General features: G+C 38.1%; 1 protein-coding gene across 2 annotated transcripts in view; it reads left to right on the top strand.

Annotated features, from left to right (window-relative positions):
* The window catches only part of LOC145687973 (B-cell receptor-associated protein 31), a 32729-nt gene extending 19021 nt beyond the window's left edge, over positions 1-13708 (top strand). For both annotated transcript variants that reach the window (XM_081761593.1, XM_081761594.1), the window contains exons 5-6: positions 3151-3365; positions 11931-13708. In XM_081761593.1, coding sequence (XP_081617719.1) covers positions 3151-3365; positions 11931-12082 — 367 coding nt within the window. In that variant the 3' untranslated portion in view covers positions 12083-13708. The remainder of the gene's footprint in view (positions 1-3150; positions 3366-11930) is intronic.
* Positions 13709-20426: the final 6718 nt, after the last annotated feature.

Below are 20426 nucleotides of genomic sequence, written 5' to 3' on the forward strand. Positions count from 1 at the left end.
ATAGCGAGCGAAATTTGCAATGATACTCTTTCCATTGCACTTGATGGAAACTCGGATACTGTTCGGAACATTATATTATATATATATAAAGCTTTGAGTGTTTCTACATTTACAAACACAATGAAGATGACTAACCTTTCCTTCAGCAACACATTAGATAAGTTAACAAGAATTATAATCTTTTTCAGGGGCTAAGGACACAGAATTGTGCTTTGGTCCAGGTCTTAGAAAAATGTAAATATGGTCCTGACAATTACACACGACACAAGGAGAAAAATCAGCTTTTCATCAGATTAAACTGACGAACGTAATTTTGGCAGATACAGCCATGTAAATAAATATTGCTAAAAGCGCGAAAAATACTGAAAGTAGATTGTACCACTGATTTGAATAATTTGCATATTGTTTTCCAGTAAAGCATTTTTATAGCACATCTTAAGTTTTTAGGCATCTTCAGTCTATACAATTAATTGCAGGGTACGAACAGAGAAAAGCAGCTGCTGCTTAGTGAACTTTCGCCTATTATATTATTGAAAAAAAATGAAATCTTTTAGTCTCACGGTTATGCCTGCTATGCTCAAGGTGACGGTGATGATGAGAAATTAATGAAATGACAGAATGAAGAAAGTGGGAGGAAACGTGAGAATCTCGAGAAAACGCACGCACAAGGTGTTTGTCCACCACAAAGCTCACTTGGCGCGAGCTAGGATCGAACTATGAACCCCATGCACTAGAGGTGAACGCTCTACCACTGGGCCACCGCGCCCTATTATACTTTTGTTCATAACCAAACTACAGTTCATTGCATTGTGTTGGAAAGCTGAGGAAGGGGGGGATCTGACGTGTCCCGTATTCTCATGGAGAAAATATAGCAGGTTTATTTACGTTGGAAGATGTTAATTTCATATAAGACATTTTAAAACATTTATTTATTTCATACAACATGAATTGTGTCTTTGTTTTAAATTTATAGACCCCTTTTTGGTATTTATATTTGGCGAACGTCAGTCAGGCTTCTGGATGACTTGATCTACATTTGTTCGTTTGTCTGCCGAGCTCCATGGCTATGCGGTTAGTGTACGCGTCTTCGGCGTGGGACCCGGGTTTGCTTCCCGGAGGGAGCTCATGTGGTTCGGATTCCACGTTAACCAGTAGGTCTCGTCTCATATAGCCTCGCTGCTGAAAGGGAAGTTAAACACAAAATCAACTCAACTCGTTTGTCTGCCTCTAACACACACTACTGGGTACAACTTTTGGCCTTTTAAGTTAAAATTTTCAGAATACAAGCACGAGACACACTAAATTTCCTGTATAGGTTTTGGCGGCATACCAACGTAAAATATCAAAATGACGGCCATTTTTTTTTTTTTTTTTTTTTTTTTTTTTTCAAAACAGCGAGTATCCTCGCTGCGAAGCGCAATTTTCAGTCTTTAAAGTTGAAATTTTGACGGTGGAAGCACGAGATAGGCTAAATTTGCTGTATAGATTTTCTCGGCGATCGAATGTAAAATTTCAAAATGGCGGCCATTTTTTTCAAAACAGCAGTAAGTAGAAAATTGTTGCAAGTTGTGACAATGACAATCCTAAAATATAAATTACATCTTAACACTTTTACCCCGAAAAAAAAAAAAAAAACAACTAAACCCGCAGATAAACGAAAAAACCCACATGCGCCTAGGTGGGTTGAGCTTTTTCAAAAAAGGCCGTTTTTTTTCAAACCCTGGCAATACATGTGAAGGACCCCTTGCAATATATACGGTTAGTATATATATTTCTTCCCCATGTTAGCATATGGGTGTGTGTGTGTGTTTTTCTTTGGAATGGAAGGGTGCAGGGTGAAGGGGAAGAATGTATGTGCCACAGAAAATAACTTAGTCAAGGATTTTTGACAAATGAAAGAATGACACATTCCTTCATTCCCGTAAGAATTTCTCGTTCCCTCTTTCCTTTTCGAGAGTCATCTATTGTATCGCCGATGGAGTATAGTCAACTTCTTGTAAGTAGAATATCATTTCTCACGCAAATTGACTTGCCATTATTTAACTTAAAGAAATGTATTTCTCACCACTATGTGTCTTTCTCAGATTGGCTTGCGGACTTCCTTAGATCGTCTTGCGGACCCCAGGTTGGGAAAGGCTGTATTAGCCAAGTATAAGTGAATATTTCCCAAGTTTCTTCCGTTTATTGTTGTTTCTTTCTTCGCAGTACAATTTTTAAGGGTGCTTCCTGAACATTTTTGTAGCTTTCGTTGTGTTTTAAAATTAAGAACCACAATTGATTTAAAAAAAAAAAAAAAAAAAATGGAAGAGAGTGTTGCTCTTAGCCAAGTCTTCGTTTGCTTGTAGACCTTACAGGATCTTTGTGTACCAAAGAATATCGAAAAAAATATATATATAAGTGTCATGGACTCTTTTAGTTCATCTTGAGCCTACCAATATGTGTTCATATCAAGGACCGAAAAGGAATATCTTTATCAGAATTGAAGAACATATTAGACACTTCAAAATATAGTGATCTTCCAACTTCAATCATTTGGGGACATAGCTAAACATTTGAAGGAAACAGAGTGTCGGTTGTAAATAGGCAGATATTAGAAGAGAACATCTTTATCCATTGAGAATGAAGCTTTTTGAAATTGTCATCATCGAAAGCAGGGAAACAAAATGAATTCTGACTCGAGCGGATTAGGTAAATTCTGATACTTTTGTTGACACCTACACAATCACAACTGAATGGATACAGAAGTCCATATACTTAGGCATTCATCGCAAGTTGTCACACGTCTGTCATAACGAGAATATAGTATTTATTCACAACCAGGTAAAATGAAACAGTATTATAATTTCCATGTGTAGATATCTCCAAATTACATCTGTACTTTGATACTTGTAGACGGTGACCACAAAACTCAGTTCATTGCCTTGAATGTAAATTTTGCTATACATATTGGGTTATCGTGTACAAAGTATACGACCGCACCTGGGCTTCAGCAAAGGCAAGATAGTTTGCAACTTGATGCATGTGCGTACATTTGCTGCAAACACTAAATTGATGTAAATTGTGAAATTTGTAATAACAAAATGTAATGGTTGGTACCAAAATAATTTTTAACATAGTTGTCAATTAATGTTCTGTTGTTTTTTCTTGTAGAGTGATTCGACGGCTCGTTCTCCTGATTTCAACACAAGCCACACTGCTTGCCGAGTCTGCAGCAGCAATGAGGCAAGCTGAGTCAGCATCCACTGCAGCTCGTAGCTTGCTGCAAAATCAAGGACGGTCAGGAGAAGCGGCACAGAATGACAAGAATGAAGCCCATGACAAGGAAATTAATGAGCTGAAGGAGAAACTTGCGGCAGCAGCTGAAGGTAACTTAGTGTTTTGTATGATGGGATAGAGCTTTCCATTTTTGTACTAAAGTAGAATTTCGCTCTCAGTTGAGGATTTGGAAGCCAGAGGAATCATCCTTACTTCCATTAGATTGGAACAAATAGTTGGCCGAAGTCTAGGTCAACTTCAAATATTGAAATGTTAATGTCTTATAGTTCCAGGAAATATTCTTGAATACACACAATAGGAAAACGGTAGTAGTTGAATTTCGGTTATGATGGAGGTAGCCTTCTCCGGCTGTTAACCCGTAATATATCTTAATAAATTTCTATGATTTTCCCCTTAGTTTCACCAGGGAGCTTTCAATAAGTAATTCTTTATCTCAGGATACTTGAAGCGAAATCTTGAAGAAAATCGAGAGCAGAAAATCACATTTCCTCGCGCAAAAGAACATGGGCACCTCTTTTATTGTACTGCTTAGCACTGAGGGTGATAACGAAATTATGGGATTCCATATTCCACAACACAGCATACCATAAATTTGTATGAAACAAACTCTTTGGATGCCTCCGTCAATTCAGTGCCTATAACCATCAGTACCTTTCTGATAGTTAACCTCCTACTAAAAATAAAGCCTCATCACTGAAGAGACTGCTTTTAGAAATAAAAAAGTCTCTTTCATAGTGGTCCAAAGCCCAGATGTAGAATTACAAACATCAGGGTAGTTTTCTGAAAGCCTTTGTTGCAATTGGATTTTAAATGTGTGCCTCTGATTTATATGCAGTCAGCACAATTGATGTCTGGTTAACTCCTGATTGTGGTTACATACGGCATGTAGTACACGTCGGACTCTGTAAATTCTGTTGATCTTCCCTTGTCAATAGCAAATTTAGGCGTACCACTGAGAGGTTTATTCAGAACACTTACCATTTCATGGAATTTTGCTATTAAGGATGTAATCGTGCTATGTGAAATTGGTAACCTACCGGAATGACTATTATTATTTTTACAGTAGCTATGGCAGCTCTGTTCCTTAGACATTCCATATTTAGGCGCCATGCTCCGGTGGAATGGCCACCTGACCTCATTTCCCTTGATTTTTATCTCTGGGCACTGGGATTATCTTAAGTGAACGTGTTATTGAGATTCCACGTTAAACTCCAAATAAAACCATATTCTTAAACGTTGGGATCAGTGTTTGGATAGTATTTACCTGCAGTTGTGATGAGCTATATCTGTGGCGATAATGAAGCCAACAGTAGTGCATGTACTAGGAGATACACCTTCACGCAGCCTTGTTCAAGAACACATTCTTTCCTGTGTTAATAGGCACCTCAGTTGTTTTCTGAACATATAAGATATTGGATATCGATCCATCCATTGGTTGCATTACATCTTAGTAGCAAACGCTTCTCTTAGATCTTAGGTGCAAACGGCCATGGGTTCGATAGCTGGTAGGAGCATATTGACGGGAGGGTGTACAAAACATCATTCTCACTGGATTTCTTGATCACCTTCCTTTACATAAAGCAAATTCTGATATATCTTCTCTCAGACGTATGATGACCGAAAGTAATAGATTCCTCCACAATACTTAAATGTATTCGCAACATTTTCACCACTGCGTCCCACCACACACATACGCAGTAGTACATACCTATTCCGGGCGAAGTATTTCTACGTGTATATATATATATATATATATATATATATATATATATATATATATATATACATATATACAGTGAAACCTCTACTAACGGACACCTCTGTAAAGCGGACACCTCTCGTAACGGACATATTTTGTAATCCCCAAACACTGTAATAGGGAAAAACCATGTTGACAAACCTCTCTAAAGCGGACACTCTCTAGTACGGACACGGACAGTCTTTTCTGTCTCTTATAGGTATTATTTACCTCCATATTACGGACACTTTCTCTAGAAACAAGTTGAAAAGTACAGAAAAAATACATTTTCAGAAATGCATACATGTATCACCAAGGAAGCATTGTAATAACATTTTTCCTCGTCAACTGGCTGTTCAGAAACTCAGATGAAGTATCTTTGTTTAACAACAACCTCATATCCTTTGCTTGCATTCCACTCCCACCCAACCTGTTTTAGAATCAAAAGTGATTGACATTTGCCTGCCATTTGGGATGACACGTCATTCTACTGTTCCGCTGGAATCAAGCAGAAGACATGTTTGGTATTTTTTGTCCGCGTATTCGCATATTGTCTTAGTGCCTCTATTTGTAGAGGGAAATCTTTTAAAGTCATTGTGCATCGAATAAGCAATAAGGTGTAAGTTGTTGTGAGCTTTCAAAATGCCACGAGAAGCGCTAATGTTAAAATCGAAAAATGAAATGAAATCTTTGAGTTGTACCCGCGGTTATGCCGGTTAGGCTAAAGGAGACGGTGATGACGAGTAATGAAGGAAATGGTGGAATGAAGAAAGTGGGAGGAAACGGGAGAACCCCGAGAAAACCCACGCACACGGTGTTTGTCCACCACAAAGTAATGTTAAAATCGAATTGATTGAATTTTCGAAGAATACTCAGGTATGCGAAGGATAGCTGAAAATTTTTGTATCAGTAAAACACAAGCACCTGAGATAATATAAAACCAAGACAAGTTAATAAAGTTGTGGTGTAAAAATGACAATAAAAATATTGTCTCATTGCTATGAACAAAGTTGGTGTGCAAGTGAATGTTTTTATAGAGTACGGAATGAAAAAAAGTCGTGTGTTAGGTTCGATTCTAAAAGCTAAGAATTTGAAGGTAGCAACAGAAATGAATGTTTCATATTTCAAGGTCTCGAACGAGTGGTTAGAGAAGTTTCGGATTAGACACAAAATTTCTTTCAAAGTGATTTGTGGAGAATCCGCAGATGTCGACATGCCCACAGTCATAGAACGGTTTGATAAATTACCTTCAATAGTTTGTAATTACATATCACCTTATTTACTATATTACGTAAGAAAATATCGAAACCTCTCTAAAACGGACACCTCTCTATAGCGGACAATTTTTGATTCCCCACGGCTGTCCACTTTAGAGAGGTTTCACTGTATGTATATATATATATATAGGGTGCAAACTTAATTTTTGACCCACCTAGAAATTTTATGAAATGCATGAATAAGTAAGAATACAATGAAGAAACGTTGCACATAGATTTTTTTGAAAAGAAAAATGTTCACTTTATCAGTAATCAGTACTGTTTCCCTGACGTTCCAAGCATTGTAAGATCCTAGTTCGGACACTCTCCACAAGGTTGTGACAGTCCTCTTGTGTGATGACGCACCACTCTTCCTTGAGGCGTTGAATCAAAGTTTCTCTCTTGCGAGGCCTTAGTTTCTGAAACACGCTGTCCTGCAGTCGAGACTATAAGTGCTCAATAACATTAAGGTCTGGACTATTACCTGACCAATCTTTCCACACTCCGGGGAGCTCTTTGGCGATTCATATTCATCATTGCCTTTACAGTATGACATTTGGCTTTATCCTGCATCAAAATCGCGTACTGCTGAACAGGAAATATGATGGGATTAGTAAGACCCGCTCGGTAAACTGGAAGTATTTTATCTCGGTAGTATTGGGAGTGAGTCGTCTTTTCTTTCTCAACAACAGTGAGTTCCGTTTTTCTATAGTTTGAAATTCCTCCTGCCACCATAACCTTTAGGCCGAACTTGGGCCTCCGTATAGGAGGGTTCGTTTCAGAAGACGATGTTCGAACCCGATGATTTTGCCGGTTCGGTACAGGAAAGAGCTCCACCACTCTCTCATCGGTAAATAGCACGTGAGCACGTTTCATCTGTCCCTCACGAGAGTCATCAGCAAAGCCTTCATCTTGCAGTCTCTTACAAAAGTTGTACCGGTCCGATATGTTTTTCTGCGAAAGCAGTAATTTTCTAGGCTGCATATAACATTTTCTTCCCCAGTCAGTAGTCTGAAGATATTTAGAGACTGCCATGTGACTAATCCTCTTTCGCTGAGGTTGATATCTTTCTGAAAAGTTCAGTCTTTTAGCTACAGTTCTTGTTCCAAGGCCTGGTTTGTCTTTAACCCAATCCCGTATTTGCCTCTTTTTTCTTGGTGTAACTTTAGTTGGCTGCCCTGTTCTCTGTGCATTCTTAACATCCCTTTCATTCTTTCGCACCCACTTCCTTACAGTGTTTCGTCTAATTCTCAGTTTCTTAGTTATGTTTCGGATACTTTTACCACCAGCACTAAGCACTTGAATTTTATGGCGAAGCATTTCTCTATCTATTGACATTGTACTTTATTGCACGTGAGTTTGCACTTTAAAAAGCGCACCACTTATTTTAAAGAGAGTACATTTTAAATATACACGTATGTGGTTTCAAAATCCGTGCAAATTTACCCAAAAATTTACATTAAAAGGTGATCAAACTGATTTCTTTCTTGTGTAAACTTAATTTCTGACCCGTTTGAGTAATTTTCCGGCACAGGTGGCGCCAAACAAATGCTCACAATTTTACAGTGGTTGAAGCAGTATCGCTGGAAGTTTTACAGTTTACTCATTAAATAATGCCAAAGGCAACAGTGCAATCATTTGTCTGATAATGAACAGTATTGCTTACAAAATAGACCTCGTCATGCGCAGTATATGTAAACAACACAGGTTCGTGATAACAACATACACAGATACACAAAAGCGGAAGTGACATAGATATGAAAAATTATTCGGTCAAAATTAACATATGAAAGAGTGGTAATTAAGATATGGATTTTTATAGAGGTCAGTTTGATGATCTGTGAGAACTGTGTAACGCGAAAAATCAAGTAACTTGAAAAACAGAGTGGGTCAGAAATTAAGTTTACAACCCGATATATATATATATATGTATGTATGTGTGTGTGTGTGTAAGAGTATATTTGTAATATGCTTAATATGAGAGTATCAGGGTTCGATTCCATATATGAGAGGATTTGGGTTCGTTCCCTGTGGGTTACCGTTTGTATAAATATATTTAATGGTATCGGGTTTGATCCCTGCACGTCCTTGTACTGATTCATGAAAGAAAAGAGACTCTTAGACTAAATGATACCAACGCACAAGTAAACCTTAACCAACTGAGAACAAAACTGGTGAAACTCGGGATTCGAACCATGGACTTTTGGTATATACCGTGCTCGTGATTATTCCCTGTTTCCATCTCAGCTGAATCAGTTGATCGTTTCATTTGTGGTTACCCAGTTAACGGCCAGAAGTTCGGGGAACGTTGGGTGCCATATAGATATCCTTAATCTACATATTCTGCGAAAAATAATACCAACCTGTTGCACTGCTGAAACTGTAAACATAATGAAACAAATACATGCATAACACTTATCCTATAACACAAAATATTATTATATAACATGCACACTTTTACATATTTACTGCATTCACTTGTGCATCAATTGACACCCACAAAATATATATTAAATACGTATATTTCAGGCTTTTTAATTATTGTGGCACTTCACATTTTACAAACACTAAAATACTTTTCAGATTGTAGTAATGTGGCCCCGTATAGCGTTGACAACCGAATACCGATATCTCCGCGCACCGTATTTACGGTAACGAAAGTCGAATCATCGAAGACGTTGGCATAAACACTGTTCACTGGAGATGAGGAATTTATGCACTGTTTGTTAAAGTATTTTCACTCCTCCCGCATGCTGGTTCCACGGTTTATTCTGTTCACTGGAGATGAAGATTTTATGCACTATTAGCTGGGATGTTCCCTTCTTCCCCATGCTGGTTTCATCCTAGCTGACACAGGCTACTTCATTACGTCATTTTTTAGATTTCATAGATAATTATAACTTTGAAGCACTTTATCATTAAAAGCTTCTTCTTAAACTATTATCTTAGTTACAGGATTAGTAACGAAGTGTTGCATTGAGAATTTTCATTGTAGAAAATTTATTAAATGAAAACAACTGGAGTGGAGAGTAATGTACTCTATTCTCTCTCGTGGTTGATGTGCCATTTTTCGAGCCTAGTCATTGCTATTTTCCTCTCGCACAATGGACGCGCATGAATACATTATTGGGATGAAAGATAGTTCCCACACATTTAGTTTTTAGGTAACTGCTTCACTAATAAGAGATGATTGAGTACTTATTAGATTACTGAAAGCACATTAACCACATTTAAACACGTGATAATATTAATAATCCGTAATTAATACAAAATATGCACATTATGACGTATAGTCCACTTCTACCTTTTAGCCTTGTAATTCAGCTTCCGAAGGTGGGGAGAAGGAAATTAAGCTGAGTCGAATTCTTTTACCATATTCGGCCATATGAAGAGAGAAATGGGTGAGCAACCACACACACACACACACAGAAACTTGTGAACGAAAAAAGTTCGCGGCTCCAATTCCAAGAATTCTGTCTCGGTGCGCACTGATTCTAAGAACTCCTGTTCTGTATACGAGGGTTGATTAAAAGATACATAACGATAGCGTTATATCTGGCGCTGGGCGGGAATGTCTACTGGTGGTGCCCAAAGAGTGGACAAGAATCCTGGCAGTTAATTTCTTGACGATTCACACTTTTTCATGATAATACACTCACAGTACTATTGGGTTGCATATTCAAGTGGTCCACAAAACGTTAAAGTTGTTTTAAGTTATTTACGCTGGAGTATTGCAATCCGTGAATTCACTCGAAAACACGAAATCTTGAATTTTCATACAACAACAAAAGCGTGGGCCGTTTCATCAATGTGTTTAAGTCCATTGTAAATTATTCACATTTTCCTTTTTTATTTTAATTGCTTCATAATGTGTATATAATATTATTAAATCACTTATGAGTTCCTTCAATGTAAATTTCAGTTATGCCACAACTAATAAAAATGATTATACATTTTTCAATTCAACAAAAAAGTTTCATTTGTTCTTAATACAGAATAAAATGTTCGAATCAAACATAACATTTATAAACATATTACAAATGATATTTGTATTAAAAATCTTAAATATGAGTTACTCAGTAAAAGGTTTCTAAATCTTACATAAGCCTACTCAATAAAAATATTATATATTCAAAGAAAATATTGTAGACTTTATTTCGAATGAGTGTTTAGATAAGTATCATATCAAATTACATAGATGGTTTTTAAATAGACATAAAGATCATAATGGCGTTTACAACAATTCGATATCTCAGACCATTACGGAGATAAGAAAAAAAATATTTGATATATTGCTTAAAATGACGTATTTTTGGTAACATTTGAAAACGCTTTTTGATAGGTGTAATTACAAGCTCTCAGAATTACATTTTAGGCAGTGTTGCAAACAGTATTTATCATATCTTTAGAATGGTTTGAGATATACGATCTTCACATTTATTTGAAGCCATATATATAAAGGCTCTTGGAAAAAGCCAGTTTTCAATTCTTTGTATCTTTGTTCCTATTCATTTGAAATCCGCCGTATCATGATCATAGTATTAAAACACTACAGTATGTTTGATTTGCGTTGCCCCGTCCGTCTCACTTCCGTTATTACTGTTGTATAGGACACCAAAATTTGGGTGTTTGTGATACAGTAACTTTGCATCACTGAACAACAAATGTTACATTGAAAGTTGTCGTTTAACATGTAGATTTGAAATATTCAGTAACCTGTCGTAGTACCATTTGAAAAAAATGTAACTATGTTGAATTGGCAACACTGTTAACCAGTTTTACTATATTTGCATAGTACAAAATTTCAGCCATTTTTGTTTATTAGTTCAGAAGTTACAAAATCGTATCAACATAAACGGTCCATCCTGTACCTATATATATATATATATATATATATATATATATATATATAGTTGTAGATAAGACAATATTTTGCGAAATACGGCCCCTAACTAGGGATAAGAGGACTTAAATGATTTTTCTTGTCTTCGGTAAATATCCTAAACTATTAGATGTATTTTTTTTTTTTTAAATAAATGTTCTCCTTATACTATAGGCTGTAAATAAGACGTTTATCGTCGTCTTTTGTGCCCCGCTTAACGTAGTCACCAACGCTCTCGCCGTTGATGCGAGCGGTCGCGAATTTGACTACGGGTGGGGACATTTGGTCGAAAATTGTAACAGCTTTTTCGGGTCAGCCATCCTGAGTGAGTTTTTTCATGAGCTTTTCTCATTCACACCAGGCAAATGCCGGGATGGTACCTAACATGCAGGTGTTAGGCCCCTTCCTTCCTGCCCTGGATAGTGTGCTCCCCGAGGGTCGTCATTTCTCATATGTGACGTGCTTAAGGCCGTAGATACTAATAATGCCCAAAAATATATTTAATTTAAAAAAAAAAATGTCGTCCGAAAGGTATGCTTTAGTGTGGAATCTCTGCGCGCCTAAGGCCATTTCCCCCTTCTCTTCTCGGAGGGGGTTACGAGTTGTGTCTCGGCAGTTTTTGACTAAGATCAAGTTATACATATCTTGTGTAAAATTTCATACAGATATCCAAATATGAACTATCAAGAGACTAACAGAATGCACTATTAGGCATTGAAAAGTCATATTTTAATTCCGTAGGTACCAAATGTGTTAAGAAGGATTTATTCTTTTACAGCATTGGAACGGGAGAAGAAAGATAAGGAGTCCATGATACAACAAGCCAAATCACTGACAACGGAATACGATCGTCTTTTGGAGGAACATAATAAGCTTGAGCGGAAACTTAAAGTGCAGAGTGGCGACGCGGAGGACAAGAAGAATGAGTGAAAACATTACTCAATATGTGACATTTTCATGATTACTCTATTTGTGAAAAACATGTAACACCCAAGTCGGGTTACATCACTGTGTCATTGTCTTTTTATATTTGCTGCAAATACGGAATGTCGATTGCTAACATGGAGTAACGAATTCCAGGGATTGCGACGCAGCTTTCGTATTAATATTTCCTAACCAGATTTAAAAACGTCAGTGATATTATCCTTTCAGTTTTATTTTTATATTCTATTTTTTCTTGAATAATAATACAACTACATTGCTTTAAAGTAGCGTGGAACATTCTATATTCAAAAATTTGCTTTGACAAAAAAAACTTGTTTATATAATTTGAGGAGTAGTTGTAAGGTGAAAGTATAGGGAAGTTAGATTAAAACCAGGAATTATTATTATTTGTTCGTTGAGTGTGTGGTTATTTTTGTTTCATTAAATATTTTAAGATATTAATGGCCATTATACAGGATAACGTACCGATCACAATCCAAAACTATAAATAAGATATGCCAGTAATTTGATCGTGTTTGTTCTACCTGTATTAATTTTTTTCAGCTTTTTATGTAGGTTTTATTTTATATTTGTTGAGTTCATGAAAGTTAAAATAAGGTGATACATTATTTGTTGACGCGTATGGGCAAGACGATTAATGTATGATTTGATCCTGTGATACAAACATTTAGTAAGATAAGTATTTAAATCCTCAGAACATTGAGGCGTTTCAATCACTTATTTACGGTTCAATGCAAAGGAAATACTTATCGAATATAATCTCAGATATTCTCGTTGGTAAGAACTTGATTTGTAGAGAAGAATATATTTGTAGTATCAAGGGTAGTGGCTCAGCTACGTTAAGTTGGTTTGACACCAATAGAAAAACTGAAATCACATATTAACACTTCACGTATAATCCACTTGGTATTCACAAAATTTGTGAAGTTATATCACGATGAGGTACTCACTTAAGAAACAAATAGGTGGGCCATGGTTGGTAATATAGGATGACTTGTGAAGGACTTCAAAAATGGGAACAAAATTCGTGTTTGTTATATCACTTTGTGTTGAACATGGATCCGTTTTCTTTTTTCTTCATGTTCTAAGTTCATATTTTGTGTATGTGTGCTTACATAGTGATTAATTTTCAGATCTCGTGAAGCCTTGCAATGTAACACTGTCTGATAGTAAACAGGCATCCACTATGTAAACAGTTTCTTGTGCATGATTTTCATTGTTTGAAAGTTGGATTTAATTTTCCTGAAGTTGAAGTAGTGTCTAATGTTCAAAGAATTTCGTTACTAAAGTTAAAAATCTCGCCCATTTATAGGTGGAATGCTCTAATAGTTAAGGCTTTTAATAAAGACTGGGAAAACATAAAATAAATTTTGCCTAATCCATTCTACCTATAAATGAAAGTATCTTTATGAAAGAAGGGTGGGTAGCTTTTATTTTTTTTTAAAGAATAAATAAATAAAATAACACTAAATTGTGTATAGGCATCCTTAATCAGTCTTGTTAAGTCAATTCCAATGTAACGAATTTCAGTTGTACAATTTAATAATTTTGAAACTTCCTGTAACATATGTATTGTGTTAGTCTTGTTAAAAATAAAGAGCAACTCACCTTTCCCGAGTTTTACTTATACGAGATACTCCTAACTTATTTTTCCTATAGTTCAGTTTCCATGTGTTATTGATTTTGGAATGATTTAAATTATGGATCAGTTTTTCCCAATACAGTTATCTATCTCCGTGTCGGATAGCTACCACAAAATTTTACAGCTGAGATGTTTGAGGGCGAATATCACTTGCTTCTGTCACTACTACAAACAAGTACAAGTTCCTGATATGTATTGAAAAAGGAGAAAAAAACAATTTTAAAATGTCAGTGTGAACACGTTCGTTTTACAATATATGGGGAACAGTCGTGAACGGAAAATTTCGTCAAGGGGGAAGGATGTTCAACCATTCAATTTAATTTCCTTTTGGGACACCCGTGATTTGTATATATACATTGGCTGTTCTGAAAATAACACCCACGGACAAAAGTTTGTAATCGCCCAGAGTGTCGGGTCGCTGTTCAGGTACCATTTATTTGTAATCGCCTGGTCGTGGTCCGTCCTTCGTAGTCCTGTCAATGAGTATTCTCCTGAGACCTGGACTTATCTGGGTAGGACGTTGAAGGACCTCTCCAAGAAGGGATTACAAAATTGTTCCCAAATTCCTCGTCGGTCAATGATGAGATGAGCATTAGGCGCCGAGAGGTTCGGATGTCTCGTCTCGAAAACCTCACCCTTTGGCGCGGGAGACCCGGGTTCAATTCCCGGCGGGAGCTCATGTGGTTCGGATTCCACGTTAATCAGTAGGTCCACGTCTCATATAGCCTCGCTGCTGAACGGGACGTTAAACTCAAAATCAACTCAACTCGAAAACCTCACGTACGATCAGACGGCCATCCAGACCATAACGCGCACAAACATCACTCACACAACGAAAACACACTGGGTTAAATGACACTATACTTATTTATTAGAATACTATTAAAAGGAAAAAAAATGAAGAGAAATGATCACAACACAACACTGATTATGTATAATTATTTGCTTTATTAATATCACACTTTACTTTTCACTATACTGTAGCCCTTATCACTTTGATATATATATAGAAGATTATAATGGAAATTTCACTATAAATATTTTTCCCACACCATTGACGCACTTGAGGGATTAGCACTGGGGAAAGTGTCGCCTGGATAATCCCACGTAGTAATATGGTTGCTGCTCCAAACAGTCCTGAAGAGTCGACACGAGTCTTCAGCGAAATGTCTCCAAAGTGGAATGCTAATGTTGGAGGGCGCGTTTATAACTATCGCACTAGGTATATGAACCTGGGGCTTATTGATTGGGGCTAGCCGTAAGAAAACGTCCTTCACCGGCTAATAGCTTATTCCCATTAACACAATATTATACTTGAAGCTCGACGCGACGTGCGTGGTTGCTACCTCGAAACGTGGAGTAACACTCCCCGAACCAAGAGATTCAAGATACGAGCTGCATTGGTCCTTTAATCAATGTTGGCAGTTCATTCTTAAAAGCACTCAGGTTAAATCACCTGTATGTACATGTAAACAGAATATGGAAAAGAATTATGTTAATTTTAGTCCACTGGCCACGACGCACGAGACATTGCTGTAACTCGGGCGTGTGAAAGTACAGATAAGGAACTGGAAAAGCAGTGCGACAGGCGTCACTCTGGTCACTTGAACATCTGGTCAGCTAGTATTTCCATAAATGATTAAAGAAAGCACTTAATTCAGTTCCAAATAACTGCAGAATATATACTGTGCATATTAATAAGTCAATGAGAAACACTGAAAAGGTCCGTCACTCACTGAAATGTTCTCACCAAAAAGCAATGTTTTAAATATACATATGAAAAAACAATGAGAGACTCCTTTGTCCAGTTGCGTAGGAAGGAAGCAATTCCCACCGAAGAAAGAATTTACTTGCGTCGCAGAATAAAGTATAAATCGAAAAAATAATCACTGACTTTACGAAATATACAGAGCGTCCACAAAAAAATACTTTTATAACCTGGTGGCGGTTATAAGTTCTTCAGGTCAAAATGAAGCGAACATACTATATAATGGTATATTCTTATCGGCCTACTTCAGCCGCTATGGGAAAACAAAAATTTCATTATGTGTCAACATCGTCCATTAACATTGCTCTACGAATTCACCGAACATTTACGTCGGTTTTTACGTTAATAGATAGTGCCAGTGTCAACCTCTATCTACTTTAACTGCCACTGGAAAGAATCAGTGTAACTATTTGATGATTGGTAGACCTATTTCATGATTATTTATTTGCCGTGAATTGTGTAATTCGTCTCTGAAAGGTATATAATTATGTATAGTTTTCAAGATTGCTCATGAAACTGCAATTGACCAAAGCAGTATAGATTATATATTTGTGTTAGAGTTTCGGCTATGTAACACAAATATATAATCTTAAAATATATATACTGCTTTGGTCAGTTGGAGTTTTATTAGCAATCTTGAATTTTCCAAAGCTGCAATTAATAATTTACAAGTATATTTTTCACTTGTAGAATATTGCTTTGTAGTCTGTAGGCGACATTTTTAGAATACCCGATATACGAGGGCGTATATACACAGGACGAAACATTTATTAGGATACGCTTGTGTAACTTTTAAACTAATGTACAAAAGACGTTCAAGTTTTGCTCAATGCAAGGGACATTGCCATACTCGATGATATCACAAGGTTACCATACTCGATGAAGGGGCGGCACTATCTCGCAATGCACCCAGAATGACGAAGCGGTCATTTTGACCGCTTGCTTATACTGACACTGAAAACCTATTTCATTTGCAATTAATGGTCCGTAATTTCGTTGCGATGGTGGTGTGTGAAGTTATTGTTATTGGAATAATACACACACACACACACATTATATATATTACAGGGTCAGTCCTTAAAGTAGTAGGACTGAGTCAATTAAAAATAAGATATTGACAGAAATAACACTTACGCTTAATATTCTTCGAAATATAATCCTCCTACATCCACACACGGCTGCCAGCGGGATTTCCAGTTTTCATACGCTTCCTGGAAGGGGGAAACTGGAATGCTGTTCAGCTGCCTCGTCACGGCCTCTTGTAATGCTTCCACCGAGCCGTGATGATGCCCTTTCAGGGTGGTTTTGAGGCGGGGGAAGAGGAAAAAGTCTGGTGGGGCAAGGTCGGGACTATATGGTGGCTGAGGCAAGGTTGCAATGTTATATTGGGCCAGATACGCCACCACTCGGAAGGCTGTGGGGCTCGGCGCATTGTGATGATGCAGTCGCCAAGAGTTGGCGATGGCTGGGCGGACGCGGATGATGCGTTTCCTCAGCCGTTCCAGGACCTGGACATAAAAAACTGCATTGACAGTCTGTCCGTGTGGAACAAATTCCCTGTGGATCACTCCTTGTGAATCGAAAAAGCAAATGAGCATGCTTTTCACTTTTGATTTCGTCATGCGCGCCTTTTTGGGGCGTGGGGAATTTCGGGTGTGCCATTCCGCGCTTTGACGTTTGGTCGCAGGGTCACACTCAAACGTCCACGTCTCGTCTCTAGTCACCACATTGTCTAACAAGTTTGGATTTTCACTCACTTCTTCGAGAAGGTCCTGGCAGATCCGTTTGCAAACGTCCTTTTGCTCGCCTGTCAGCACTCGCGGCACCAACTTTGCACAAATTTTCCTCATTTGCAATTGTTCGTGCACAATTTCGTGAACTTGGGTTTTAGCAATGCCAACTTCATCGCCAATCATGCGAACAGTTAATCTTCGGTCACTGTCCAGCAAATTCTTCACTCTTGCAACATTTTCCTCCGTTTCGGAGCTCGAAGGTCGTCCTGACCGTGCAGCGTCTTCAACTTCTCTCCCCTCCCTAAACAGCTTGTACCACTCAAACACACTCGATCTTCCAATGGCGTTATCACCGTACGCCTTCTTGATCATTTCATAAGTCTCTTTCCCAGTTTTACCGAGCTTCACGCAATATTTGATGGCGTAACACTGTTCCAAAAGATTGGCCATGACGCAGCGTGACGAGGGTCACTCGCAGAGGTTACGATGACGAGCGATCTTTACCCTGCTATGGCTGGCAGCCGACTGGCGCTGCTTCCTGTCTTTCTTTAGACCCACCTCAACCAACAACAGGTGGAGTGACCGCCGTCAGTCTGTAAAAAGAAAAGAAAAAAATCAGTTTTACTACTTTAAGGACTGACCCTGTATATACAGGGTGGTAGGAGACTCCACCGACAAAATTCGGGAGGCGATTCCCGACACCGAAACAAGAAAAAAAAGTCATTTTGCACTTTTCTCTAGGCCACAGTTTCGGAGCTACATGATGCCAAAAACGTGGCAAAATACACTTTAGAGCACTATATCTTCTCTATTTCGAATGATAGAGGCAAGGCGGCATGGTCACCTCAAAGGAACGAAACCTGCTCTATTCAAAGATGGATATGTCGCAATCGTGAAATCAGTGCACAAGGGATTCCCCAAAGCAGCGTAGGTTCTCCCGGATAAATTGTCAGGTAAAGATACGTCAAAATAGGCGTGAATGGATAGGTTTCCCACCTGGTACCCATAATTAGTTGTAACCATGTCGAGATCTCAAACAGAGACGAATTGACGGACGCGTCATATTAGGTATGTGTGGTTGCATAACCACCAGGTACTGATGGTGACCAACAATGAAGTTGTGGATATGAAGTGTGGATGAATACACTTCGGGAGGTGACTCCACAACTGGAAACAACTCATGAACAGAAGTCGAAAGAGGCGGCGTGTTCCAGCAAGAGAGCAAAAGATCGCCCACACACCGTGGGTAAAGTAGAATATATCCCGAACGAATTGAGATAGTGACGTCGATCCACAAAATGAGAAAGAAAATCATACTCAAGGGAACTGATGGTGCAAACTGAATGGAGCAGATGGAACTGCGCAATGGGAGTCCATACAGGAAGGGGATTCAGCAAAGCAGACATGGTAGGGGCAGTGAAAAGCGAAACAGACGTATGTACTATGACGTGTAAAGCAGCGGCGGATCTGTTTAAGGGGCACCCGGTCACGTGCCCTCCCATTCATGATCTAAATAGAACTGCAATTATTAAATCAGTACTAATACATTAACAGAAGCTTTTTTCTTTTGTAATGTTTGTATTTGTTCCGCCACAGCCGTGTTTGCGAGTGAAGGAGGCTGTGGTTATGCGCTCTCGTAGGATAGACGAAACTTGGCAACACAGCGACGGTTGTTTTTTGGCTGCGGACTTACAATCTCTATGCTTTGACAGTAGCCCTATCATCAGAGGTGGCAGGGGATGTTATGGCTATGTCCATTGAAAATGGGCACAGTAATGTTGAGACCTGTCGCATGAGGCGCTGTGCTCTGTCTTATGGAACATACAGCGGTAAGAAGGTCGCCACAAGGAAACTCAACTCTGTACAGAGGGGAACGGAAGGAGGGGGAAGGGGGAAGGAGTGTCAAGCCATTTTCAGAATTTGGGGATGGAAAAGGCTTATGCTTGGCCTTTCAGGGTATAGCGAATGACATATTAAGGGTTGCCACCATGGTGCAGTTAATTTACAATACATTGACCTTCTAAAATTTACACGCAGAAGTTACCAACCGGCATGTGCAATCGTATTTTCAAATAGGAGCTACACTTTACGTATAAAATGTTTCCCAGAAAAGTAATAAAGAAACCACACATAATTGAAGGAAATGGACATATAGTAGTTGAAACAAATTGTTGTTGAAACAAACAAATAATTCGTTACACAAAATATCAATCAGGGGCGTTTTTACACATGAGCCATTGGGTCATGGTCTGGGACGGCGAGTTTTCTGAGACCATTTTTTTAATACCAGCTTTGGAAATTTCAGGTATTTATTTATTATGCATAGTTATGGCAATATGACACGGGATTATTGCATTTGTAAATATCAAAAAAGAAGAAGAAGAAGAATCTGCTTGGCAAGAAGTAAGTAATTAACAATCCAGTTATTAATTTACATCAATTATTTCCCCTCTCGTATTGCTGACACCTTATTCTTTTATCGTAATTTTAAAACATTTCCATTGTTGACAAGGGCGCCCATACTGTGGTTTCCAAGGGGGAGCAAGTATACTCGACATTTCAAATATGGGTTTAAATTTTGCTGTAACTAATGTAAAAATTCTATTGCGTTTACGATATTCCGACGTACAATTTCCTCTAGGGGGGCAAGCGCCCCACCTTGCCTCCCTGATGGGCGTCCAGAATTACCTACAGTTTGTTGATAAACTTCCAGAATTACCTACAGTTTTCAAACATATCAACCGAGCCGCCATAGCAAGAAATTTGAATGTTTCAATGTTGTATTATTATTCTTGAACTTGGCTTATCTCATCAACTTGGTTTCATAATCAGCAACTGTCTCAGAATTTCTATACTGGTATTTAATTTATTGTTATTGACGAGGCGGCATTTTTATTATGGCTCGAAGGCGGCAAAAATGTTAAATACGTCCCTGAATATCACGCTACTGATCTTCAACGATGGCAGGATTCAAGAGACTAGTCACTCTGTTTTCTGTTAGATTTAGTAGTCTTTTTTCCGTTGCAGTATTTTTTCTTCCCCCCCCCATCTTAACAATTGTTCATAACATAGCAACCCTTTAACCTGCCTTGAAATGTGTTCGCGATGGCTTGCAGCCGAAAGAATGAAACTGCTACCCCCTTAACAACGAAATAGACAGCGTGGACACTGGTGAGCGGGCTTATT

The sequence above is a fragment of the Thermobia domestica genome, chromosome 6 (genome assembly GCF_964235325.1).
Source record: "Thermobia domestica chromosome 6, izTheDome1.hap1.1, whole genome shotgun sequence".
NCBI lineage: Eukaryota > Metazoa > Arthropoda > Insecta > Zygentoma > Lepismatidae > Thermobia > Thermobia domestica.